The sequence below is a fragment of the Heloderma suspectum genome, chromosome 3 (assembly GCF_057233095.1).
Source record: "Heloderma suspectum isolate Gila_16-S chromosome 3, 16-S_ref, whole genome shotgun sequence".
Lineage (NCBI taxonomy): Eukaryota > Metazoa > Chordata > Lepidosauria > Squamata > Helodermatidae > Heloderma > Heloderma suspectum.
In genome coordinates, this window is record NC_139460.1 from 315,572,778 (window position 1) to 315,600,642 (window position 27,865).

General features: G+C 42.5%; 2 protein-coding genes across 5 annotated transcripts in view; one reads left to right on the forward strand and one right to left on the reverse strand.

The window, feature by feature from the left end:
• TTC14 (tetratricopeptide repeat domain 14) lies at positions 1–26,189 on the forward strand. 4 transcript variants are annotated; one of them, XM_084847563.1, is made up of 12 exons: positions 1–286; positions 3,065–3,189; positions 7,494–7,693; positions 9,861–9,945; positions 10,068–10,197; positions 11,694–11,846; positions 12,125–12,196; positions 12,864–12,983; positions 13,080–13,202; positions 20,675–20,792; positions 22,455–22,564; positions 24,921–26,189. In XM_084847563.1, the coding sequence occupies exons 1-12, from the start codon at positions 141–143 to the stop codon at positions 25,837–25,839; spliced, it is 2,301 nt and encodes a 766-aa protein (XP_084703689.1). In that variant the 5' UTR covers positions 1–140; the 3' UTR covers positions 25,840–26,189. The 4 variants fall into 4 exon arrangements, with proteins under 4 accessions (XP_084703689.1, XP_084703690.1, XP_084703691.1 ...); XM_084847564.1 differs by lacking the exon at positions 12,864–12,983; XM_084847565.1 differs by lacking the exon at positions 11,694–11,846.
• The window catches only part of CCDC39 (coiled-coil domain 39 molecular ruler complex subunit), a 34,444-nt gene continuing 32,581 nt past the window's right edge, over positions 26,003–27,865 (reverse strand). Inside the window, exon 20 of the mRNA XM_084847562.1 lies at positions 26,003–27,830. Coding sequence (XP_084703688.1) covers positions 27,674–27,830 — 157 coding nt within the window. The 3' untranslated portion in view covers positions 26,003–27,673. The remainder of the gene's footprint in view (positions 27,831–27,865) is intronic.

Here is a 27,865-nt window from a genome sequence, read left to right on the forward strand (position 1 = left end):
GGCGACGGGGGAGGCGAAGAGGAAGGTTTAGCTTCCGGGTCGTGTAAATCATTCTGCGTGTGGGGAGGGGTGTTGCCGCCGCCGCCGCCGCCGCCGCCGCTGAGGGCGTAGCGGGCGGCAGCCGGGCTGACTGAGGGGGGATGGAGCGGGATTTGCTCCGCCAGGCACTCGGCTTTCACGGGCCGGCGCTACTCCCTCTGCTGCGGACCGAGCAGCACGACAACCCCGACTTCCGAGGCCTCCTGCCGCCTGGGGGGTCCGGCCTGGAGACGCTGCCGCCAGGCAGGTGAGCTCGAGGGGTTGCCCCCAGACCTACCTTGGAGGGGGAGGGGCCTTTCGAAGCGGGGGAGGCAGTGCGTCGAGTCCCCGCTGCTGCTTGCCATCTGGGCAGCTGGAAAGCGCACCTAGCGCTCAGCCCTGATGCCTGTGAGGCGGTGGTGATAGGAAAGAGTGCCTCTGGCCATGTGCAGAGTGCACCGGGTCCACCGTCCAATCCCAGGTTGCTTCAGGTACGATTTGGTCCTGGTCCTTAGGCATAGACAGCTGCCTTATATTAAGCCAGACCATTGGACATCTAGTTCATAATTGTCAGTGCTGATTGGTAGTGGCCCTCCGGGGTTTCAGACAAGGGTCTTTCCTAGCCCTACCTGGTGATGCCATAGATTGAAGCTGGGGCCTTTTGCATACAAAGCAGGCACTCTACCACTGAGCTGTGCCCCCCCCCCCCCAATCTTTGTAGAAATTTACCATTGGCTGTAAAGTATTGTCACTGGATAATCATTGCCACCCATAGTGACTTAAGTAAATAAGCCACTGTGGTTTCTGGCACTGCCTGTAAACCCCTCCCCCCTTTGTAGGTTGTTGTGTCCAAACCTGGCTAAGGTGGGTTGTTGGTGTGCCAACCCACCCACAACCCGAAAACAGCCCATGGATTTTGGTGGTTTGTTAACCATGCCAACAACCCTCCTTCACTGGGTTCAGATGGCATGACAACTTATGAGGGAGGGTTGAGTCATAGAATCATAGAACAGTAGGGTTGGAAGGGGCCTACAAGGCCATCGAGTCCAACCCCCTGCTCAATGCAGGAATCCAAGTCAGAGCATCCCTGACAAATGGCTGTCCAGCCTCGTCTCGAAGGCCTCCAGTGTGGGAGAGCCCACCACCTCCCCAGGTAATTGGTTCCATTGTCATATTGCTCTTACAGTCAGGAAGTTTTTCCTGATGTTCAGCCAGAATCTGGCTTCCTGTAACTTGAGCCCATTATTCTGTGTCCTGCACTCTGGGATGATCGAGAAGAGATCCTGGCCTTTTTCTCTGTGACAACCTTTGTGAACCACCCAGAGAGCTTCAGCTATGGGGCGGTAAAGAAATGAAATAAATAAATAAAACCTTTCAAGTACTTGAAGAGTGCTATCATATCTCCCCTCAGTCTTCTCTTCTCAAGGCTAAACATGCCCAGTTCTTTCAGTCTCTCTTCATAGGGCTCTGTTTCCAGTCCCCTGACCATCTTTGTTGCCCTCCTCTGAACCCTCTCCAGCTTGTCTGCATCCTTCTTAAAGTGTGGTGCCCAGAACTGGACACAGTACTCCAGATGAGGCCTAACCAGTGCTGAGTAGAGGGGAACTAGTACTTCCTGGGATTTGGAAGCGATGCTTCTATGAATGCAGCCCAAAAGAGCATTGGCCTTTTTTGCAGCCACATCACATTGTTGGCTCATATTCAGCTTGTGATCCACAACAATTCCAAGATCCTTCTTGCTTGTAGTGTTGTTGAGCCACGTATCCCCCATCTTGTAACTGTGCATTTGGTTTCTTTTTCCTAGGTGCAGAACTTGGCATTTAACCCTATTAAATGTCATTCTGTTGTTTTATGCCCAGCGCTCCAGTCTATCAAGATCACTTTGAATTTTGTTTCTGTCTTCCAAAGTATTAGCTATCCTGCCCAATTTTGTGTCATCTGCAAATCTGATCAGCATTCCCTGCACCGCCTCCTCCAAGTCATTAATAAAAATGTTGAAGAGCACTGGGCCCAGGACTGAGCCCTGCGGTACCCCACTCGTTACCTCTCCCCAGTTTGAGAAGGTCCCATTGATAAGCACTCTTTGAGTCTGATTCTGTAGCCAACTGTGGATCCACCGGATCATTGTTTCCTCTAGCCCCCTTTGAGCTAGTTTGCTCATCAGGATATCATGGGGCACTTTGTCGAAAGCTTTGCTGAAGTCGAGGTATATGATGTCTACAGCATTCCCACGGTCTACAAGGGAGGTTACTTGATCAAAAAATGAGATCAGATTTGTCTGGCAGGACTTGTTCTTGACAAATCCATGTTGGCTTCGAGTAATCACGGCATTGTTGTCAAGGTGCTTCCAGATGGATTGCTTTATCATCTGCTTGAGTCGTGCATCAAGCGCATGGCTTGTGCCGCAATGCATGGTGGTTTATTTAAGCCACTATGGGTGGCAATCATCATCCCAACCCTGTCTTTCTCTCTCTGCACCATAAAACACGCTTTTGCCATGTGACATTGTTTGTTGTATTTTGAAGAGCCACCCCCAACCCAGTTTAGAACTTTAGATGTTAATACTTGTATGTTGTATATTTGAGGGTTGGCAGTCACTAAGCAGCTAAGTCCCAGAAGCCCTTCTCAGAATCCTAAACATGTTTTCTAGTGAGTAACTCTCAATGAATTCAGTGGGACTTATTTCTGAAGAAGCATGCTGAGGACTGTATTGTATTGATGTCAGCTTTATGGTATCAAACAATAAATGTATGTAGTGAGATGTTGAAGGCTGAACAGGTAGCTGAATAAGAACTGGTATGTTTTGCATACAAAAATGGCTCAAGGCATAAATGTCTAAATCATGTTGTTGACTGTATAATTATGAAGCACCAGCTGCTTGGGATCAGCTGAAAAGATGAGTTGTGTACTTTGCAACTGACTTGGCATTTAATGAGAGGCTGTTTTTTCTAACTATAATGTTGCTATAGTCATCAAATAAATGTCTGGGTCTTGATTCAGAACAGGGTTTCTTTAGGGGATGCTAATCTTTTCTTTGCTATTTCAGAAAAGAGAGAGGAATTGATAATATTGAGATACAGCACTTCATTGCCAAAAAAGCTGACCTCCTTTTTTCTCATTCGTGGAAAACAAATGTGCCAATAACAGCAGAAGCAAATGAAGAGAATGAAGGTAAGAATTTCACTAAGACAGCCTTCCCTAACCTTGTACCCTCCAGATGTTTTGGACTACAACTCCCAGTATTCCTGACCATTGGCAACGCTGGCTGTGTGTGATGGGAGTAGTAGTCCAAGACATCAGGAGAGCACCAGGTTAGGAAAGACTGTGCAAAGACAATACAGTTGTAAGTCAATTGAGTTTGGTGAGACATGTTTATAAGTGTGTCCTTACATTAAGGGCTTGAGTTTAAAGGTGTGAATGCCTGTGAGAAAGAATAAAAAATTCAAGGGAAAATGTTTTGCCTTGTGTTTTGTTTTTCCAAAGGTCTGAAATGGAAACACTGGGGGAAACTGTCATATGAAATATTTGCTCTTTCAGTATTAGGAGTGAAATACTTTTTAAAGCAGTGTTGTAAATTAATATGGTTGCAGTCCCTTCACATTCTTTTTTTTTTTTTAATCCAGATTTCGAGTATTGCTAGTAATCCGTCAAACGTAGTAAATGAACAGCATTTTTCAGATGTAATTAGAATAGTATTGTTAAATGTTGCAGCAAAATACAGGGCTTTATTTTGTATTTGCTCCACAAATACAATCTGGGATTGTGCCAAACTCCTGCACCATAGTGACAAGGCCCTTCTGCAACACATTTGTTATTTATTTATTTGTGTCAGAAGCATCACAATTAAAAAACATGCTATAACACATAACATTTAAAATATAAAATGTAGAAGTTAAAATATATAAAAATTAGACAAATCTTGCCCAGAAACTAGCAACGTTAATTGCGTTCTGTCGCGCTGTCATAAGGTCCTCATGTGCACATTGGTCAGGGCACAAAGGGCAAGTATACATATGTGTTGTCTGCAAGTCTCCGCAGTCGCATAGGGCAGAGATCACCGGATAGCCCCATTTATTCAAAGTGTCTCTAGATCTTGTTACACCTGTACGCAGTCTATTCAATGATTTCCAAACTTCCCAGCTTTCATCGAAACCGGGTTTCAGCTCCTCTGCTGGTTCCCTCCAGTGTTGATTCTTTGAAGCTTTCCATAAGTTCATTCTACTTTTGAATTCATCAAAGTCTTCCGTCGATCTGAGGAAGCTTTTCCTGGATTTTAATCTCTGAGGAGCTGGTTGTGGGCCGAAAAGAGGGTGTTGTTTGGATATTGAGAATTTAAGCCTCTCTTTGTATACTGCTGCTTCTCTACAAACAGCAGGCGGGGCAATGCCAGCTATATGGTAGATCTTATCTAGAGAAGTAGTTTTTAGACATCCGGTAATGATTCTACTTGCTTCATTCAAAGCAATATCAACTTGCCCAGCATGTGCTGATTTATACCAAACTGGGCAGGCATATTCGCCGGCCGAGTGGCAGAGGGCTAATGCTGTAGTTTTAAGAACCTTTGGTTTAGCACCCCAAGTAGTGCTTGTTAATTTCCTAATGATGTTATTTCTTCCGCTGACCTTCAGTTTAGTGTTAATGCAATGCTGTTTATATGTTAAGGCCCTATCCAAAGTAACCCCTAAATATTTAGGGTTAGTGCAATGCTCCAGTAAGACTCCTTTCCATGTAACTTGCAGCTTCCTAGCAGTCTGCTAGGAAGCAGTCAACACATTTGACTGCAAATGTGTTGCAGTCAACACATTTGTTGACTCCTTGCTTTTCACTTTCCTCGAATTCTGACGTCTTCATTGAATAAAATAAACAAATGTTTGAATATACATACACACAACTGGCATGTGAACAATTTGTTTCACTATGGGTAGATTTTTCCATTTTCTGAAGTCCATGAAGTTTAAAAGTGGAAGTTCTGAACTAGAAGCTATGGGTTTTTTCGAACACCGATTTTCACTGAGGAAATAACTTCGTTACATTAGTATTTTCAATTATTTATTGGGCTGGAGCTCAGTATAAGTAAAATAAAAAATATGGATTCAAGATACCTAATTTGATTCACAGTTCCTGTGACACTTGCATGTTTATACAGAAGCATGTTTGACTGAGTTCAGAGGGCTTTACTCCCAGGTAAATGTGCATACGGTTATTGCTGTATGTGGTGGCGATATATTATTGAAAAGTTCAGTGTTAAAAGGTTTAACTGAATATCCAAATGTATAGCTACTCCCTAGTTTAATTATGGGAATGTTTATTTCCAAGGATTTTTCTCTAAAAACACATTTTTCGTTTCTTTCTCCATGATGAAGCTGGGATTCAATAAAATATTTTGTAAATCTACAAAATATTTTAAAAATAAAAATCTTTCCTTTATTTAATTTTATTTGTAAGTGGGCTATTTTACCTTTTTACCTTATTTTCCTAACTTGCAAAAACTAAGATATTTATAGGCCAATCCTCTACATGCCTACCCAAATGTAAGTCCCATTGAGTTCAGTGGGGTTTAGTCCCAGGTAAGTGGGTATAGAAGTGTAGCTTTCGGTACTTTTTTAAGGGGCAGCAGCTTGCAGTTGTCTGTAACACTGGGAATGTTTGTCATCGTCTTATTAAACAAAGGCATGGAGGGAGCAATCCTATGGCCTCTAGACATTGTCTGGACATCCTATGGCCCCTAGACATTGCTATAGGTTAGTGGAGATTCCTCCCTCTGAGGTCAGAGACAGTGCTCTGACCTTGGAAGGGGGATTTGGAGATCTGACCACCCCCCCCCCCCTTGACCACTTGCAGCTGGTGTGGAAAGAACCGTGCTGGCTGGCCTCAGAAATAGGAGAATTTACCTCAGGGAGGAGGAAAGGGGATGTTCTGGTGGGTGTGGAGGGGAAGAGATGGAGAGGCCAGAATACAAGCTATCCTGAGCCAGTCTCCTTCCTTGCCTCTCTGAAGCACTGTAGCTAGACAGGCAAAAAAGCCTAGCAAAAAATGCAATGATTGGCAGGCAGGAGGTGAAGATTGCCTCCTTCTGCCCTCCTGGCTTCAGCCCAGCAGGGCATTGGATGCATAGGAGCCTCTGAGTTCAGAGGCTTCCATCTTGCAAGGGCACAACAGATGGGATTGTGCCCTTAGACCTGTAAATTTCTTGAATATGCCAACGGTGCAACTTTATCTCCTAAGTTATTCATGTTCTTAGAGTACTACAGTAAGTTTAAGTTTGATCATTTCAGTATTACACATTTCAATTTTTTCTAATTGGCATCCATTTCTTGTTACTAATGAACTTACAAAATGGAAAAGTTTCTGTGGAAAAGTAAAACACTGGTTGTAGTCGTCCAAAACATCTGGAGGTCACCAAGTTGCCTGCCCCTGAATGCTTGACTGGTTAGAATGATGGTTATTGGACTGAAGACATTGAACTTAAATTTGTGGGTGAAATTTATTTCTATAATCCTTTATCTGTGGCATTTCCAAGATGAAAAATGTTGTAATTTTCCTACATTTTTCATGAATGTCTAGTCCAGACACACTTGTTTTGGGGCTCGTTCTGGAAAAGCTCTTAATGATAGGACTAAGTATACAGTTCAGTTAACAATAATAGAGGGAGCCTGAGAGGAGTGCCTTTTCTTTGCCAACTACATTCAGCCTTCTCATATTTTCAAGTAAGAGTGTGGTTTTTAAAAAGGCATACCCATGCCTCGTCTTTTAGGGATTAGCCATTGGGCAGAATCCAGTGGGGTGCTTCCGTCCCCACCGATCTCTTCTGCCCCACTAATTCTGTTGTGCAGGCAGCCCCCACCACTTGCACAATGGCAATTTAGCGCTTCCAGGGCAATCTGGAATGAGCAGAAGCACTTGTTTCTGGAAGGAGGCAAGTCAGCGGAGATCACATAAGGGAGCTCCACTGACCTGCCTCCTTCCAAAAATAATGATTTCTGCTCGTTTCAGAGCTTCCTGTAGGAAGCACTAAATCTCCCTTGCATAAGCAGTGGGACCCACTTGAGCAACGGAATTGGCGGGACCCACCACTCGCAGAAGGGAATCAGCAGGACGGAAAGGAATTGGCGGGGTGTAAGCACTCTGTTGGATTCTGTGCAATATCTTCTGTGTCCTCATTTTTAACCATAATATTTGCTTTAGGATAGGCATGAATAAATTGTTTATCTTGCAGTGCCACTCCAGAAAGAGATCATGAGGAGGGCCATAAATTAAAATAAACAGAACTGTTGCATCCTTCTCCATGAACATGTTGTAGGGCAGTTGGGAAGATTTCACTTATTCTAAACGCTTTTTCCAAAACTACAGTTTCACAAATTACATAGATGTCTGACAGTGTTACTGTGTGAACAATGAATAATGTTGTTGTATTTTTTTAAAAAATGGCTGTATGGTATTTAAGTGTGATTCTTTTTTATTTCCATCTTTGGAAGATTATTATGCTATTATGCCACCGTTGGAGCAGTTCATGGATATTCCCAGTGCAGAGAGGAGAGAACTGTTTTTCAGAGATATTGAACGTGGGGACATAGTGATTGGAAGGATTAGTTCTATTCGTGAATTTGGTTTTTTCATGGTGCTGTACTGTCTGCGAAGTGGTGTCATTCGAGAGATCACGGATTTAGAAATCACTGTAAGTCTGATGATAACTGTTAACATGTGAATTGTTACTGGGAAGGCATAACTTTTTCTGATGGATAACTTTGTTTCTTCTTAGCCTCTTGCACAGCTAAAGGGGGGGTTGCTTGCTCAGGGAAAGTAAATGGGAGCTGTGGGACGATGAACAGTTCAAAGCCTTAATGTGCTCTGACCTTGAAAGGTGGTTAATGTCTTGCTGAGGCAGCAAAACATTTTCATGGCTTATTCTAAATGGTTGTTTTGAGGATGAAGAAGCTTTGAACTGAACTCTGTTGCAGCTCTGATAGTGTATGTGAAATTCTTTATAAAGGGAAGCTTTTCAAAATTTAATTTTGCTTGTAATTGTTGAATAAAAAAGAAAGGTGTCTTTGCAATGACTCCTGCATCTTCTTTCTATGGTGCCTGTGTGTTGTGTAAAAGGGTAGCTTGCACATAACTACTGGGAAAACTGTGTGTGATACCTGTGTTAGGAAGATACCTGTGTTAGGAAGATACCTGTGTTAGGAAGATACCTGTGTTAGGAATATTTTTCCATTAGGGAAATGCAGTAGTTTTCCATGAGGCCCTGTATGCATGAAAAGAAAGATCTACAGGTGACTTGTGTTTTTTGTCAGTCACTGCTTATTTATTTATTTATTTATTTATTTCTATACTGCCCAATAGCCGAAGCTCACTGGGCGGTTCACAAAAATTAAAACCAAACAACACACAATAAAACAATTTAAAATATACAGAACATTAAAACCACAATATAACAATACAACCACAATAAAACCTAGCAGCAGTACAGGAGTTTAAAATACAGATTTAAAACAGCAAAGCTAAAAATTTAGAAAGCTAAAATGCTAAAATGCCTGGGAAAATAAAAAGGACTTCACCTGGCACCGAAAGGAGTGCAATGTAGGCACCAGGCGAACCTCACTAGGGAGCTCATTCCAGAGCCGGGGTGCCACAACAGAAAAAGCCCTCCTCCTACTAGCCACCCGCCTCACTTCCTTTGGCAGGGACTCACGGAGAAGGGCCGCTGATGATGATCTTAAGGTCTGGGCAGGCACATATGGGAGGAGGCGATCCTTCAGGTAACCTGGCCCCAAGCCGTTAAGGGCTTTCAATGTTAACACCAGCACTTTGAATCGGGCTCGGAAATGGACTGGCAGCCAGTGCAGCTGGAAAAGTACTGGTGTAATATGAGCTCGCAGGCCAGTCCCTGTTAACAATCTTGCTGCCCTATTTTGGACCAGCTGAAGTTTCCGGACCGTTTTCAAAGGCAGCCCCACGTATAACACATTGCAGTAATCCAGACGAGAAGTTATCAGAGCATGGATAACTGTAGCTAGGCTATCTCTGTCCAGATAAGGGCGTAGTTGGTATACCAGCCTAAGCTGATAAAAAGTGCTCCATGCCACTGAGTTCACCTGTGCCTCAAGTGACAGTTCTGGATCCAAGAGCACCCCCAAACTACGAACCTGATCCTTTAGGGGGAGTGCAACCCCCTCCAGAACAGGTTGAATATCACCTAGCCGGGCAGACGAACCACCCACTAACAGTACCTCCATCTTGTCTGGATTGAGTTTCAGTTTATTAGCCCTCATCCAGTCCATTACCGTGCCCAGGCACTGGTTCAGAACAGCCACTGCCTCACCTGGTTTTGATGAGAAAGAGAGGTAGAGCCTCATGCTTCCATGAGGCTCTCCGGCAGGTCATGTCCTCATCTGACTGGCACCCTCTCAGCTTCGCTGCAGCTGCTGATCTTAAGGCTGGTCTACATCACACAGTGTGCAAATTGCAGCATTGGCATGAATGGCAATAACTGTACAGGGGAACATTGCACAAAAACCCCTCTGCCCAACATGGTTTCCCTTGCACATACTGTTTCCTACCATTGTTAATTTACAGCTAAAATGCCAAATAGGCAGGACGTGATGCTTCCATGTGTACATTCCCTGAACCTTAAATGGTACCATTACAGCAGAGCTGAGATCAATATGATTGCCGCTAAGTCAGTTTAAAACTACACAGGTGAAAAATGTTTTCCTCTGAAAAGGACTAGACGGAGAGTCATTTTACCTAATACAAATTCTGTGCTCCCTCCCCACAAAACACAATGTTTAATGGTCTGATAGCAGATACTAATTCTTTTGGTTGATTGGTTCCTATTTCAGGCTCTTTGTCCACTGAGAGATGTGCCTTCCCAAAGCAGCCATGGTGACCCTTTATCATACTATCAAATTAGTGACCTTATCCAAGGCAAGTTCATTTGATACAGCCTTTGGCTGCCTCACTAATAGATTTGCTCCTCCACATTTACATTCAGCACATTTGATGGGGTATTCTGCTTTTTAAATCTCACTTGTTTTGTGTTTTAATAGCTGCAATCAAGGATATTGATCGCTACCATGAAAAGCTCACAGTATCATTGCACAGCTCTGCTCTTTCTCCCAGCCTAGCAAGTACCAAATTAGGAGTAATCAGCTTGGATGACTTGCCTCTCCACTATAGGTATGAAACTGAAGTGAGCTGCATCTTTCCTTATTGGCTCAATAAACGCTTTGACACATACTGGGCTTTGTTTAAGGGAGAAAGATGTTGTTATTGACAAGAATAGAGGTTGTAACTTCATAGCATTGGCTTAACTTAAATAGCAGTGCTGATGTTGACATTAAAAGAAAATGTGTTTCAGAATGCACTTTGGTTTCACGCTACTAAAATATTTTAGTTTGGTGCATCTGAACTACTAGAGTAGATGCAGTGAGCCTATTCACATGCACACAGAGGGAGGGTGGTTAGGGTAACTACGAGGGGGTATAGTGAAACCACTACATGCGGGCCTGTCACACAACCGGGAACTATGCAGCACTGCGTGGTTCTGCTACCCCCTCCCTGTAGTTACTGGGCAAGATTACCTGAGTGATTTTTGCGCATCCTGACGTCCTCTGCGGCATGAATGGGCTCCTGGCAGCTGCTCCATCGTCTTGAATGGTCACGTGACCATAGAAGAAGTCTGTGGTGGCTAGAGCGTCACCCACTGTAGCAGACACTCTAGCTGGTGGATTCTATAGTCGCTTTTTAACCACCAGGGAGCCTGCCAAACGACACGGGAAGCCTCCCTGGAGCCCTTTAACCCTTTTGCAGGGGGTGGTTACCCAGGGTGGTTCAGTAACGACGCAGGACATGGTTCTCCCTCCCCCATGACACGCTAAGCCACCATGGTTACAAAAAAAAAAAGTCTAACCGTCATAGCTTAGCTTTTTGATATGAGGAAGGTGAAATAATGAGGAAGGTGAATTACTAGACATACAATTCTGGTTACCTCCAGCTTCAGGAAGTTGAAGAATACCATTTCCTGTGTAATCTGACATGGTTTATCACCTGGGAGGAGTATTGTGATCTAACAATATACTTCAATATACTAACAATATACCTCTCCCATTTGCTTGTCAGCCAGTAGTTGGAACAAAACAGGAAAAGCAGCATAGAGGAAACTGCACAGTAGAAGAGGAGCGGAATAGCAGAGGGCAGAATTCATTTCAGATTATTTTTGCCCATGCGTAGTTAGCTGATTAGGTAATTTGACTGCTCTAGTGTCTGAATTGTAGTTGGTGGCAGCGTGTAGCAGTAGACACTACTGACCTAAGCCAGAGAAAAGAGCAGCATCGAGGAGACTAGAAGTAAAAGAGAGACGGGTAAAGCCTCAAAATGATGCTTCACTGGATAAACTTAAATGGCCAATACATTTTGGAGAATTCCTGCCTTCATGGGCAAAGATATGTCTACTCCAGTTATTGTGGTGATTGATTCAAAGCATGTTGCCTGAGTGTTTTCTGCAGTAGCATCTAACATTCCTTGATGAAGAGCTTGTAACATGTTGGGTGACTCTGGGATATTCCATTAACAGCCTTTTCATTGTACCTTTATGCTGATGAAAAGGATAGTGGAAATGTCACCCCTGTCAAGGTGGAACCAATGCCTATGCCTGCCTCTTTTCTTTTTTCCAGGAGAAGTGTTGAAATAGCCAGTGGTTTGGAAACATATGAAAAAGTTTTGCATCATTCCTTGGGTTTTGCTAATCCAGCAGTAGTTGAGTTTCTGGTAGGCAAACTAGGACTGAATGAATCCAACCCGCCATCCTTAATGAGAGGATTACAAAGGTACAAACTATGGATTAGAAGTCTGGGTTGTCTGTCCCCCAACAACCCACAATTCCAGGTTTGGATGTCATGGTAAACACCCAGGGATGGAGCATCCCTGTGTTTAGCTCAGCAGGAGCGAGCAGGAGCCAGCATGCTCACTTGCTCCCACTCGTTCATGACTACTAGAGTTTAAACATCCTATGGGTAATCATGACATGCAAACTGGATCAGATTGTAAGAACTTGCTGACCAATCAGGTCTCCTTGACTTACATTAAACTGTTTATTTTTCTCCAGCAAAAATTTCAATGAAGAGGATTTTGCTATTGCATTGAGGAAAAGACAATCTGCCTCATGGGCCTTAAAATGGTACACTTCTTCATTTTAATTACAAAGTGTTTTATATAAAATTGGAAAGAACTGCTATTTATTTTCTAAGAAAATGCATTCTGGATCTGGTCAAACCAAGTGGAATGCTTGAAACTTTAAGGGCTAATACTTGCTTGAAGTTGACATCAGCTATGATTCTGCTGTGTTTGTTATGATTGACTAAGCTAAGGTGTTTGTGAAATTCAATAGCCAAATATTAGACGAAGCACATTATTTTCAAGCTTCAAGAAACTTAGAAGTTCCTTTATTAGTTTTCCCATTCAGCCATATTAATGGATGATATACTCCTAGCTTGGAAGAGTGGAGTGAGCTATTTGTTTGCTTGTATGTACATAAAAGTGCTAAATGTTCCTCTGTATACCCTGGAGGAATGTTGGAAGATCCTTTATATCTTTCTGCAACTTGGTAAATTCTCCTGCCCTTTTGAACTCTCTGATTTTAAAGCAGTTTGGGGGGTGGGGGGAATCTACAAAGATGATGGGAAATTGGATTCCTTTTCATAGTAAAGGCAATTTGTCATGTTTACACATCTACAGTAAATTAGCTCTTTTATGCGACTATAAATTGAAGTGAATTTTGAATGGAAATGCTACCAAATTGTTGATTTACATGTAGAAATCATAATATTCTTGATACCCTTTTTTAGTGTAAAGATTGGTGTTGATTATTTTAAAGAAGGCCGTCATGTAGACGCTATGAACGAATACAACAAGGCATTGGAAATAGATGCGCAAAATGTTGAAGCCTTAGTGGCCCGTGGGGCACTGTAAGTGTCAGCTTGGCTTGTGGCCAGAAAATGGCATTTAAATTATTTTATGAGAAAATATAAAATATGTATACTTACAAGATGTTTCCCTTATAGGTATGCAACAAAGGGAAGTTTAAATAAAGCAATCGATGATTTTGAAGTTGCTTTAGAAAATTGTCCAACACACAGAAATGCCAGAAAATATCTTTGTCAAACACTTGTTGAACGGGGAGGCCAGTAAGTGTTGCCTTGTCTTCTTTATTCGTATTAGCTGTGCCAGTCATCTTGCTAGTACAGTATCTTTTTTGCTTTTGGTTGGCTAAAGATAAGGACTAACTTTTATCTTGAAGCTGGATATGTAGCCAATTTGGTGAGCATAGTTTGAAGTGAAAGTGTCTGTGTATCTGCCTCTTACTTTCACTGCCATCTCCTTTTGTCCCTCAGAGACTTGGTCAAACATATAAGCACCTTTCATTCTCCAGGTTGGTGTGAGGAAGGCATCCCACAATGGGTTAATTCCCTCTATTCCCCAGGAAAAACAGGAACCCTCATAACAGGGTTTGAGTACTCCATCAGTCTGAGGCTCCTCCTTGCCAGTTCATCCCAGCTTTTTGCCCAGAACAGAACTTCTTATCTCTTCCTATCTCAAGCCTATATTTGTCTTTATTTTCTGTTACCCATTTTTCTTTTCTTATCGTTAGTATCTTCAATCTCCTTAAAAAAAAAAAAAATTCTTATGCTGCTTTCTCTCTTGTCTCTGCCGTTTGTCTATCATTATCTTCATGGTTTCCCTGGCAAAGAAAACCAACTCAAGACCTGGAAAGGGATCAGATAGTGACTCATGTGAGAGTCGTTAGGAAGCCATCAATAGATAAGTGGACAACTGTTCTCGCCTCTTGCCGACTTTGTCCACCCTACCCAGGAGGGTCAGGCATGAGATTATCAGCTTGTCGGTTCTGGTTCCCTTCTGAGAATTGCAAACGCTAGGGAGGGCGTGTTTTGGGCCTCAGCAAAAGGCTGAGGTCAAAGGACTCGGGATGGCTGCATCTGAGGACCACGCCACCTCTTCCATGATGCAACAGAGCCTGTGCTGGATCTCGAGTCAGGCTAGGAACAGGAGGAGGATTGAACAGAGCTGCAAAAGCCAGACACTTCACTAACAAGGGTGAGATCGAAAGCTTCTCCCCCCGCCCCCAAGGTTTCCTGCCAAGTCACATGGGCCATTTTAAGCAGTGGTTTCAATTTCAACCTGCAAGCAGAGACCACCCTTGACCTCTTCAATTATTCAGATGGGGTAAAGCGATAGCCCCATCTCCAGCATTACTAATATGGCACAACTAAAGTCAGTTCTATCCTAGATCATGAAGACAGTACTTAATAATTTGACTGAGCATTTATTAGAGAAACAAACCTTAAAGTCAAGCTGAGTTCCAAAGTGTACCAGAAGCTCACACACTTCTGAGTCTTCCTCCTCTCCCCCCTCCTAATCCTAAACCTAAAATAAGAGTAAAAATAATAATGAAAGTTAAAAATCAAAGCCCTACGTATAGCCATAGTCTTCAGTAGGTTCTAAGGAGAATTCACCTGACCCATGCTCTACACCCAGTAATAGCTCCCAGAGATGTAAGGCTATGCCCCACCCTGAACAATTCTGTCGTCTCACTCCAGGTGTCCATCTCCAAAGTGGAAGAGGGGGGATGGTCAGACATTGAGATTCTAGAGGACTCTTCATCTGATCGATTCTCTGACAAAGAAGATTTTTTACCTTTATTGTTTAAAGCAATTGCCTCCCTGGCTAGTGACCCAGCACAACCTGAGAAACAGTAGTCATTGTCCAGAAGGGCGGTGATGTTTCCGGAGCTCAAGCCAATAATCAGAGAAGTACCCTTTCCTAACTCCTTTAACAAACTAATGAAGGAAGAGTGGAAATCTCCCCTACAAGGGGGAAAAAAGGAGCGAATACAGAACAAAGATATTACATGCTTCCGCATGAGGTGATGGAAGAACCGTCCCTGTCGTTGACACCCCTGTGTTGACTGTGCTGTCATGTGCTGTAATGCCCAGAGAAAGGGACATTCCCCTGAAAGAACATGGAGAGAAAATGTCTGATATGGCCCTAAAGAAGGCACACAGAGCTTCAGCTTTAGTTCTAAGGGGCATCAACAGTATCATCTTCTTTTGCAAAAGCATCTATCTTTTGGGTAGTCTTGCGGACCACAGACACCAGTCTCAAAGGATGAAGAGCCTTCAGCACTTCTCTAGTAGCTCAAGGGAAATGGAGTGCAGAAGAAAAGTGCCACAGCATCAACTGGCTGGAGCTCAGAGCAGTTTCATCTGGGTCTGAAATCCTTCTCACACCAGCTACTTCACTCTCATGTCCTAGTAAGAACAGACAACACCACAATATGAGCACACATACTGTGACAAGGGGGTACAAAATCCCACTCCCTTCACCTGGAAGCCCAGACCATGCTGTTATGGGCTGAGCAAAACCTAACCTCCATCTCAGCCCAACATATCAAAGGACACTGAAGTGTATCACATACTGCCTAAGCAGACAACAGATAGAACCAAGGGAATAGAGTCTACATCCTGCAGTCTTCCAGGAAATCCAAAGCCAATATGGTCCACTCATACTGAACCTGATCACTTCTGGACACAACCACAAGCTACCAAGATTCCTTTCCAGATTCGACTCTTACTGAAGGAATAAACACATTGAATACCCAGTGGCCAAAAAAAGAAAGACTCTATGCCTTTCCTCCAGTCCCATTGTTAGCCAGAGTTCTGCAAACAAATCAGGAAGGAACAAGCATCAGTCATCCAGTAGCCCCCTTCTGGCCACAACTAAGGGCCATGGTTCTTTCCACAGAAGCCAGACTTCTGTCACAGAGTCCACTTCTCCACCCAGACCTACAATGGCTCACACTAGGTGCCTGGCTGCTGAAAGGTCCATCTGTCTTGCCTGGGCTATTCCAACAACATCATAAATACCCTGCTTGCATCCCACAAGGATTCTACCACCAGGATATATGAAAGAAACCTGGAAAGCCCTCTATAGATGGAGCAAAAGAAAAACGTTCACACCTCAGGTTGCCGGTATCAAAGAACCCCTAGCTTTTCTTCTGGAAGGTCTCCAGGCAGGGCTGAACCTGGGTACGTTGCACGAACAGACTTCAGTCCTCTCTAAGCTGGGAAGGCAGCCAATCAGTTCATATCCTCTGCGGAGCATCTCTCAAGAGCCCTCCCACAGCCCATAGGTTTCCATCTTGGATGAAAATAGGGGGTAGGGGTGCACTTAGTGATGATTCTTAAAACCCTGACGATGAAGCTGCATACTACGCATTTAATACAATGTATAGTTTGACCCCTATATTGCAATTGGACCCCTTCATGGATCACTGCCTTGTTGTGGCGAAGGGGCTTGCGTAACTCAGTGAAGCCATAAGCTATGCCGTGCAGTGCCACCCAAAATGTACAGGTCATGGCGGAGAGTTCTGACAAAATGTGGTCCACTGGAGAAGGAAATGGCAACCCACTCCAGCATTCTTGCCAAGAAAACCCCATGGAACGTATCACAAGGCTAAAAGAGATGACGCCGGAAGATAAGCCCCTCAGGTCGGAAGGTGTCCAATATGCTACTGGGGAAGAGCAGAGGGAATTTCCAAGTAGTGCCAGAAAGAGTGAAGCGGCTGGGCCAAAGCCAAAAGGACAGCCGAAAGCTGTGGATGTGTCTGGTGGTGAAAAGAAAGTCCGATGCTGTAAAGAACAATATTGTTTAGGAACCTGGAATGTCAGATCAATGAATCAAGGTAAGCTGGAGGTGGTCAAACATGAGATGGCAAGATTGAACATCAACGTCTTGGGAATCAGCGAACTAAAATGGACAGGCATGGGCGAATTGAATTCAGGTCACCATTATATCTACTACTGTGGGCAAGAATCCCTTAGAAGAAATGGAGTAGCACTCATAGTCAACAAAAGGGTGGGAAAAGCAGTACTGGGGTACAATCTTAAAAATGATAGAATGATCTCAGTACAACTCCAAGGCAAACCATTCATCATCACAGTAATTCAAGTCTATGCCCCAACCACTGAGGCTGAAGAAGCTGAGGTTGATCAGTTCTATGAAGACCTACAACACCTTCTAGAACTAACACCAAAAAAAGATGTCCTCTTCATCATCAGGGATTGGAATGCTAAAGTAGGAAGTCAAGAAATCACCAGGATAACAGGCAAGCATGGCTTTGGTGTACAAAATGAAGCAGGACAAAAGCTAATAGAGTTTTGCCAAGAGAACACGCTGATCATAGCAAACACTCTTTTCCAACAGCACAAGAGGCGACTCTACACATGGACATCACCAGATGGTCAGTATCGAAATCAGATTGATTATGTCCTTTGCAGCCAAAGATGGAGAAGCTCCATACAGTCAGTAAAAACAAGACCTGGAGCTGACTGTGGCTCAGATCATGAACTGCTTATTGCAAAATTTCAGCTTAAATTGAAGAACGTAGGGAAAACCACTAAACCATTCAGGTATGACCTAAATCATATCCCTTATGAATATACAGTGGAGGTGAGGAATAGATTTCAGGGATTAGACCTGATAGACAGAGTGCCTGAGGAACTGTGGACAGAGTTCCGTAACATTGTTCAGGAGGCAGCAACGAAATCCATCCCAAAGAAAAAGAAATGCAAGAAAGCAAAATGGTTGTCTGATGAGGCTTTACAAGTAACTGAGGAAAGAAGGGAAGTGAAAAGCAAGGGAGAAAGGGGAAGATATACCCAACTGAATGCAGAGTTCCAGAGAATAGCAAGGAGAGACAAGAAGGCCTTCTTAAATGAACAATGCAAAGAAATCGAGGAAAACAATAGAATGGGAAAGACTAGAGATCTCTTCAGAAAATCGGAGATCTCAAGGGAATGTTTTGTGCAAAGATGGGCATGATAAAGGACAGTGAAGGCAGGGACCTAACAGAAGCAGATGAGATTAAGAAGAGGTGGAAAGAATACACAGAAGAACTATACAGGAAAGATCTGAATGTCCCTGATAGCCAGGATAGTGTGGTCACTGAACTTGAGCCGGACATCCTCGAGAGTGAAGTCAAGTGGGCCTTAGGAAGCATTACTAACAACAAAGTTAGCGGAGATGACAGTCTTCCAGCTGAGCTATTTAAGATCCTAAAAGATGATGCTGTTAAAGTGCTGCACTCAGTATGCCAACAAATTTGGAACACTCAACAGTGGCCACAAGACTGGAAAAGGTCAGTTTACATTTCAATTCCAAAGAAGGGCAATGCCAAAAGAGTGTTCAAACTACCGTACAATTGCGCTAATTTCACATGCCAGCAAGGTGATTCTCAAAATCCTACAAGCTAGGCTTCAGCAGTATGTGAACCGAGAACTACCAGAAGTACAAGCTGGGTTTTGAAGAGGCAGAGGAACTAGAGATCAAATCTCCAACTTTTGCTGGATCATGTAGAAAGCAAGAGAATTCCAGAAAAACGTCTATTTCTGCTTCATTGACTACGCTAAAGCCTTGGATTGTGTGGATCACAACAAACTGTGGCAAATTCTTAAAGAGATGGGAGTACCAGACCACCTTACCTGTCTCCTGAGAAACCTGTACGAGGGTCAAGAAGCAACAGTAAGAACCGGACATGGAACAACCGATTGGTTCAAAATTGGGAAAGGAGTACGACAAGGCTGTATATTGTCACCCTGCTTATTTAATTTATATGCAGAGTACACTATGAGAAACGCCGGGTTGGATGAATCACAGGTCGGAATTAAGATTGCTGGGAGAATTATCAACAACCTCAGATACGCAGACGATACCACCCTAATGGCGGAAAGCGAAGAGGATCTAAACAGCCTCTTGTTGAGGGTGAAAAAGGAGTGTGCAAAAGCTGGTTTGAAACTCAACATTAAAAAAACTGAGATCATGGCATCTGGCCCCATCACTTGCTGGCATATAGAAGGGGAAGAAATAGAAGCAGTGACAGATTTTATTTTCTTGGGCTCCAAGTTCACCGCAGACGGTGACTGTAGCCATGAAATTAAAAGACGCTTGCTCCTTGGGAGGAAAGCTATGGCACACCTAGACAGCATAGTAAGAAGCAGAAACATCACCTTGCCGACAGATTCGTATAATCAAAGCTATGGTTTTCCCAGCAGCAACGTATGGCTGTGAGAGCTGGACTATAAGCAAGGCTGAGCGCCGAAGAATCGATGCTTTCAAACTGTGGTCCTGGAGAAGACTTTTACGAGTCCCCTGGACTGCAAGGAGGTCAAATCAGTCAATCCTAAAGGAAATCAACCCTGACTGCTCATTGGAAGGACAGATACTGAAGCTCCAATATTTTGGCCACCTTATGCGAAGAGAAAAGTCACTGGAAAAGACCCTGATGCTGGGAAAGATTGAAGGCAAAAGGAGAGGGGGACAGCAGAGGATGTCATGGCTAGATAGCATCACCGATGCTATGAATATGAACTTGAGCACACGCCGGGAGAGAGCGGAGGGCAGGAAGGCCTGGCGTGCTATGGTCCATGGGGTCACGAAGAGTCGGACACGACTTAACGACTGAACAACAACAGCAATTGGAAGTCCTGGGCCAAATCTGACCCCCTCAGATGCCAGCCCCTGCCCCCTGCAACACCAACATAGAGGTAAAAGACAGAAGAGGCGTGAAGAAATCCTTATGTTGAGAAACCTTGCCTTGCTGGCCCACCACCTTTATGCTCATGTCTCTTTGTGACCCTTTAGGAAAGCTAGTAAAAACTAGCTCTACCCATACCCATCCACTGCATTTCTTGACGTCTGCTCTCTTTTTTTTGCTGTCCATCATGTGATTTGTGGGCTTCTGCCACATCTTGCATTCTAACCTTCCTCTTATTGTTTTTATTTTAAGCCCCTTTATAAGATACTGGAATCAGGTAGATGTATTGTGACCTTATTGTCGTCTTAGTTGGTTTTCTGACCTGAGCAAAAGCCTTTTGTACTATTTAGCTCAGTGACACTTCACATTTCTGGCTCTGCAACTAAATTTGCTATGCTTGAATGTCCTCAGATTCATGCCTGACAGTGTTTGTATAGAGGAAATGCAGGTGAACACATACCCATGTTGCTATAATTTTCACTGTTGTGGTTCTTGATGACTTGATTAAAATGTGGTGGCCAAAGAGCAACTGCTGAAAGCAACAGTGTGCTTCTCATCCAACACAGGTTGAGATGAATTGTGGAAGACCACTAGAGATGTCTTGCCTGTCAGTGCTGGGCCAAGTCTCTGGTATGAAGCACTGTTGAACATATTTTGGGTGAAGTAGTTAAATGAGGTTTCTTTGAGAATAAAATTCCACTTTTCTTAGTCAACATATACTGCTATTTGCACTAAGGATTTATTCTTGAGAGTTTCAGCATTTCTTAAGCATAAAGTGGTCTAGCCCTCAAATGCATGTGAGACGAAGGGTTGGATCCAGATTTGGGCTGCCCTTTCTCCCCACGGCAGCCCCTCCAGCCCCCCTGAAAATGCAAGACAGATGGTCAGGGAATCATGCTGAATGGGGTAAGCTGTGGTATGAGGGAGGTGATATGAAAATCAGGTGAAGACACCTTCTGAGCCATTCCATCCACAGAAGGCAGATCCTGGATCCAATCCTAATTGTGGTAGTCAGAATGTTTACATGTGCTAAAAATTACTTGTCAGGTTGGAAGAGGAAGATAAGTTGCTGAATGCTGAAAGTTACTACAAGAAGGCTTTAAACATAGATGAGACGTTTCAAGAAGCCGAAGATGCCTTGCTGAAACTTCGTAAGCAGATACAGGTGATTCTTTACTTTCTCTTAGTTGAGGTCAATGTTTTTCAAAACTATGCATCATAGGCAGTTGCGTGTTGGTCTTCTATGTGTGTTTTTCTTGCACTCAGTATCATGTATCAGTTATGGGGAGTGTTGTTGCACCTATCAAAACCAGATGTATGTAGTTGTCTTGATAAGTTATGATGGTCAGGGGTGGGAGGCTGATTAGAGAGAGGATGGGAAAGATAGCACTCAAGTAGTTTAATAGTAAGCATGACTGCTGATGCTGAATTCAAATAGCCAAGTCAGATGAGTTCTAGAACCCTCTTTCAGTTGGGACCTACCTGTAGTAGGTAATTGGATGGACTTCCAGAGCATATTTACTTGGAAATAAGCTCCATTGAAACCAGTGGAATTTGCTTCCAAGTGAATGCATTCAGCATCAGGATGCAAGGCTGACATAGGCAAGTATATAAGAACGTCATTCCAACAGAAATGAAACAAACACTGCATAGAAGACAGTTGCCTTCTACTTTGACACTCCTGTCAGTGAATTAGATATGGAACAGTAAATACCAAGTTAGTCCTAGGAGAACTAGATTCAGATCCCCTGCTTAGCCTGCTGGTCATCAACAAGTGAATGTTAATTTTCAAATATCCTTAACCTACAAGATTAGTTAGCATGCCTTCAAAGTTCGGTAACCAAGGTTTTCTAGATCACAGACTTATTTATAGCATACATATTTAAAAGACATTGAGGAACACTTTGTATGTGCTTGTATTGAGCTTTTCCCCTCTACATGGTGCTTCTCCATCATGTACAGAAAAACACATGCCAAACTGGATACCATGTCTATTTTTACTCAACACATTTCCACATAACATGCCAGCAAAAAGCCGTCTGTAAATGGAATCTTCTTATTAAAAAGACACAGTATCCTCCTTTGCATATGTATGTCTCTGTGGTGGGGAGCAGCAGTGAGAAAAATGGTCTAAACAGGCACATACAAAGCTGCCTTGAGTTACAGCTGAGACTGACTGGCTGTCCTCCTGTAATACTGATGATATGTTTTTCTCCAATGCCTTTTCCCCTGAACTGGAACTGTTGCTGCTGTGTCTGACCTCTGGTGCTGCTCATCACCAACAACCCGTTGGAATATGATTACGTGTGTAAACCATGCATCAAACTGGGCTGTGGTATGGTTGCCAAATGGTTTGTATTCATACATGGCCCCTTCCAATTATGTCTTAATTTGGATCATATTTTATGCATAAATTCAAATAATGGTGCTTTCTTTTATTTTTTATTTGGTTGATTATTGTATATGGCCAATTACTTTGCTGTTTTTCCCTTTAATCTTCCATTCATGCCCTCTGGATTGCTAATGTTGTTACATTGGGTTATGGGTACTGATGCCCCTCTTGGTCCTTTTCTTCCTTTAAAAAAAATATGGGGTATAAACTGCACTATGGTCCTTAATACCATACGTGTTCATCTCAATGCTTAACACCCCATTTGTATATAATAATTTTGCCTTGAATGTTTCTTTTGGATATGATACCCCTGGGGTTGATGTAAACTGTGTGTGTGCATATATATTGTGGGATGGGGATGGAATTTTGGGGAAATCCTTGGATTAACATTGTGGCTTGTTAATGAAATATTTTTGATGTTGGGATTCAAAAAAGAAATCTCTGGAAATGAGAGAGAAACAAGCTGCAAAAGAAGAGAGACAAAAAGAGAAGAAAATAGAAACAAGTGCAGAAAAACTGCGTAAGCTCTTAAAAGAAGAAAAAAGGTAACCTCTGTTATATTCTACCTGCTGTTTCTTACCTGAGTCTTCTATAGAGCATCACTTACACATGTGATAGAGCTAACTGGTACTGTAAGTAGCGGGTATTCACTGTTGTTGGTAAGGTGATTTTGTGTTGATTTGTGATGAGAATGTTTGCAGTAGTCAATGTTCCTAGGTGCCTTGAATTTTTTTTTTTTTTAATTGAAATGGCTGAGTTACTGGCAGGAAGAGCTCTAAGCTTAAAAGTATGCTGGTATTTTTTGTATTTTTGGCCCTGACACCTTTGGCTTTGGCCCCACTCGCCACTGCAATACAGCACACGAGCACTTCTCTGAAATTGAATTTAGCCCTTGTGCTGAAAGAGGTCCCTCGCCCCTGTGGTACAGAAACAGCCCTTAAAATTATTAGCACAAAGTATCTAGATATGAGCGTTTTGCTAGGAATGAGTCCATTACTACTAAATCTGCTAATAAGGGAAGGCAATTGTTTTTAACATGAAAGGTGATGGTTTAATTTGTGCCTTGGCTTTTTGCTGAAGTACACATGGTAAAACAGTCAAAACAATACAAATAAGGTAAAGTACCATCTATATCCGCACAAAATTATATTTGCAGATTACATGATAAAATCTGAATCGTGCAAAAACTGAAATAAAATAGGCCTTAAAGCCTGCCTAAAGGTAAATGACGAGGATTGGATTAGATGTGATTTCTGTCACATAGTATATGCTTGCTTTTAAAGAAAACTAAGATGGGGGCACAACTTGGTGTAGGACTAGGAAAAGGGTGGTTTAAGTCTAATTTTTGTAAACCACCCAGAGAGCTTTGGCTATTGGGTGGTATAGAAATGAAATGAAATAAATAAACAAAACAAATTTGCCCCTGCTGGGGTTGCCATCGGAATTGCCCCCTCCCAATGCCACACCTGTTGTTCATAATGAGAGGAAAACTCGAATGGGTGCTTTGCTCATATTACAGTAATTGATCTGGAGGTGACCAGAGCAAGAATTGACTGAGGCCGGATCTGATTTCTCCAGGTAAGGGCATAGTTGGCATACAAGAGGGTTAGGAAAAAGCACTCCTGGCAACTACCATCACCTGGTCATAATTCTTTTATCATCATGAAGTATATTAGATGTACTTAATAACAAGATGTCACAGTACATCTTGTTTCTCCATTTGTATGATTCCTTAATATTGGGACTAAAGTTCTTGTTGGGAATAACTTCTTCCTCTGCTGTCTCTTTTGTACTTAATCCTGCCTAGGAGCATAATCTCTTTCCCTGCAATTTTAGGCTGTCAGCCTGTGGACACTTGAGTAGCACTGAAATCAGCAGAAAGTACCACTATGATGTTTTAGGCCGAGAGATTTAGTTTATCTGGATTAAGATTTGTGTACCAACTGAGCTGTGATGCTTTTTGAGTCCTGAGAGAATCTATTTTAGAGTGAAGAAGCACAGTATACCTTACCCTTCTTCAAATTTTTAGGCACCATTCTTGAATCTCTCTAGTCTTTTGTAGGTAAAACAATATAGCTACCTAAATTTTATGTTTTGTTTATTTATACAGTGTCATCAATGTACATTAAGCAAACATCGATGTACATTAAACAACAAATTAAGCATCGTAAGCAAACCAGACATGCCCCTGTTCTTCCTCCTGAAGGAGGAAGAGGGAGGCAAACGTAGAATAGGTTGAATGTGAGCAGTGTCAAGGACAGTAAAAAAAAATTGTAAATGTCCTAGGGGTAGGGACATCTGATGCCCTTGATGTTTTGGGCTACAATTCCCATAAGCATTATGGGAGTTATAGTCCAAAACATTGGGAGGACAACAGGTTATGTACCCCTGATTACACTATAACTATTAGCTAAAGAGTTGCTTAGCGAGATCAGATACTCATTATGGATTGGACAATAACCTGGGGGTTTTAACATGGGAAAACCTTGTCTCTTTATAGCTTGAACCTTCCTCAAGCTTTTATTGAAACTAGGTAGTAAAGAAGTTCCTATGACAGGTGCATGATCTTCAGATAATGTTTTATAATGAAATAATATTTTAGCATTAGCCCTTGGTAAGCAATTTTGGTCTTCTGGAGGATTCTGTGTAGTAGCGCTAGGGAGCCTTGCATTTATAGCCAAATTTCCTAACATACTTAACAGAAAACTTTGAAACAAGCTTGCATACTTCATATAACGTATTTGAAATAAAATATTAATCCCTTCCCTCTGACTAAACAATATTTACCTTTTGGTGCCTAAGCTTTAGTTTAGCAGCTGCAATCTTTATGACAGAGCTTTGCCCCAAACGTTGAATTTTAGATGCTACTGGCAATGCCTCATGGTTAATTAAAACTTTTAGGTTGAAGAAGAAAAGAAAAAGGTCCACTTCCTCTTCCTCCTCCTGTGATTCTTCATCAGATGATTCTTCATCAGCCTCCTCCTCTTCCGATAACAAAAAGCACAAGAAAAGGAATCGGAACCGGTCCGAATCCTCGCACAGCTCTAAAAAACACACATCTAGGAGTTCCTCACATCAGAGTAGGAAGGATGACTGCTACTCTCCTCCAGCCAATACCTCTGCTTCCTTTCTTAATCAAAAGCATGAAATGGAGAAACTGCTAGAGAGGCAGGACAGGTTAGCCTATCAAAAGCCTGAAGTAAGAAACAGAGAGAGAGATTACTCTCTACCAAGGACTTCTGCTGATGATGACGATCCTTATGGAGGTAGGTCTGAAGATTCCAGGGATTCCTATAGCAGTTCCAAGGCTCAGGCAAATAGTAACAAAACAGAAAAACAGGGTAAGTCAGACAGAGTTTCCTTTGATAGGAGGGATAGTGTAGGTTCATATCACAGAAAGTCTGATGACAGGAACAAGACAAATGATTCAGGAAAGTTAGAAAAAGAACTTGGGAGGAAAGAACATTACCGAAAGCACAGTCCAAGCCAAACAAAATATTCCACATCTCCAACAGGGTCTGATCACTCAACCAAATCAGTTGAACACTACAAACGATACACCAGCCGATGGATAAATGAGCCTAGTAGGTACAATGCTGACAATAGACCTGAGTTGGCATGGATTAAAACGGAGAGAGACTCTAAGAGCAGGGAGAGAGAAACAACAGAAGCCAAGGAAATAGATGAGGAAGCTACACTCATTGGCAAAGGGCAATTGGAAAGTGGTGCTAGGAAAAAACTGCCTCAGAACTTACTGAACATATTTAATCAAATTGCTGAATTTGAGAGAGAAAAAGGAAGCAAGCAGAAAAACCAATGAATTAAAATGTTACGCTGGGTGCAAGTTCAATATAGTTCACCTTCTAATTGCTTGACAAGTCTGTGCTCTTAACTGAAAAATAGAGGTTTTGTTTATGCTTGTTAGATATTGATTTATGGAATTATGAATATGCAAGAATTACGTCATATCTTTTGGGGGGTGACTTTCTCATGCTATTTAGGATATTAAGAAGTGACTGGCTGAAAACTCTTAGCTACTATTAACAGAGCCATCTGTACTAACTGGCATCTAAATTGCACTTTACAGAAGGAATCTTTCCAAGGCACCAATGACTGTTAATGACTGTTACTTTCTACTGTTAATATCACCATAAACTCAGACATTTTTAATGTATGTGCCATCAGTGTCTATAGCCTGTCTTAAAATAAATTTTTTTTTTTACAAAACTACTTCCCTGGTTTTGTTTAATGCCTATATATTATCCAGTAGCTTTTCTCTTGATTCCTGGTTTTTTTCCTCATGAGCTAAGGAAGTTTTCTTAATGCTCTTGAAAGATATTGGCCACGTTCGGATGTCGTGAGAACCCGTGGTGGCTTAATAAGCTAGTTGCAGTAGCTTATTTTTTAAACAGTGCATGATGCCTTGCCACATGACAAAACTAATAAGCTACTGTATGTAATGCAAGTCATCCCTTCATCTCTAAAGTGCTGGACGTTTGCAGGATCTGGACAAAACTTCATCAACAGCCTCTCCCAGTCAGGAGGCATCCAGTCCACCATCAGAACCCTGCACAATTGCCCCAGGGGAGAGAAAATCCCAAGTGCAGCAAAAAGAGGGATGTGGTTATTAAAACCTTGGGGGTTTGCGAAATCAGGACTAAACTTCACATACAGCCTCTCCTAGTCTGCTATAAAACCTTGGAGAGTTCCAGGAACTGGACCAAACTTCATAGACAGCTGCAGCACTTTAGTGAAAGAGCGCTACAGCTGTGTGTGGAGTTTAGCTTGGTCCTGATCCAGGAAACTTCCAAGGTTTATAGCTGCCACCACCCTTTTTGGTGCACTTGGGATTTTTGTTCCTCTGGGGGTAATTGTGCAGGGTTTTGATGGTGCCTTCAGTACCTCCTGACCATGGGAGGCTGTGTGTGAAGTTTGGTCCCAATCCTGCAAACTTAAGGTGTTCCCAATTGGAATCCCCCTCCCCCCAATAGACACTAATGAAATAGCCTGTGCAGAGAACACCCACAAGAGCAGAGCCACAGTGATCTGAACCGCTCTTGCAGTAGGTGGTCACTCTGTAGGTGACCAAAATAACCCACGATGCCCACCAAATGACACTATAATCCATGATGGGTTAAATAACCCCTACTGCAGACCGTGGGTTATCAGAGTGGGTTATTTGGGGCAAAAAAAAATTCCTGCAAACGACGTGATGGGTTATTTAACCCATCATGGGTTATGTTGTCTGAACCCAGTCATTGTCTAATTTAAGTCAGACGGATGTAGGATTTTTAAACTGTTACATGATGGGTGGGGGCAAAATTTTATAGTGAACATTTTTACAAACATTATTACAATTAAAGCTACAGGATACTACAAATCCTGAAGAAATAGGAGAAATAAAAGCCAGCTGTCATGATTCTTAATCATGCTACTGAAAATGAAGCCAATGTCATTTCCTGAAGATTTTTCTTAAACATTTATTCAATTTGCCAATAAGTCAGCTTGTTCAATATCACCTACAGTGAATAACTTAGCTACTTATCCATAAAAACTATACTGCAGTTTAAGAACTATTTCTAAATAAGGGATATACTTTAAATCCATTATCTCTTTAAAGCTCTGAGACATTCTCTGTAGCGCAATACTGAATGTTAATTGGGGCTTCTGCTACCAGAGGATGCAGACATACTACCCTGACTAGGAGGACGTGAAAAAACAGGACCAGTAGGTTCAGGGCTGGGGCTCAGAGTCAGAGATACAATGTTAAGTTGCAGGTGACTGGAAGATGAAGCTGAACTCTTGAGAGACCTAAAAGACAAAAGAAAGCCATCACACCACTTAAT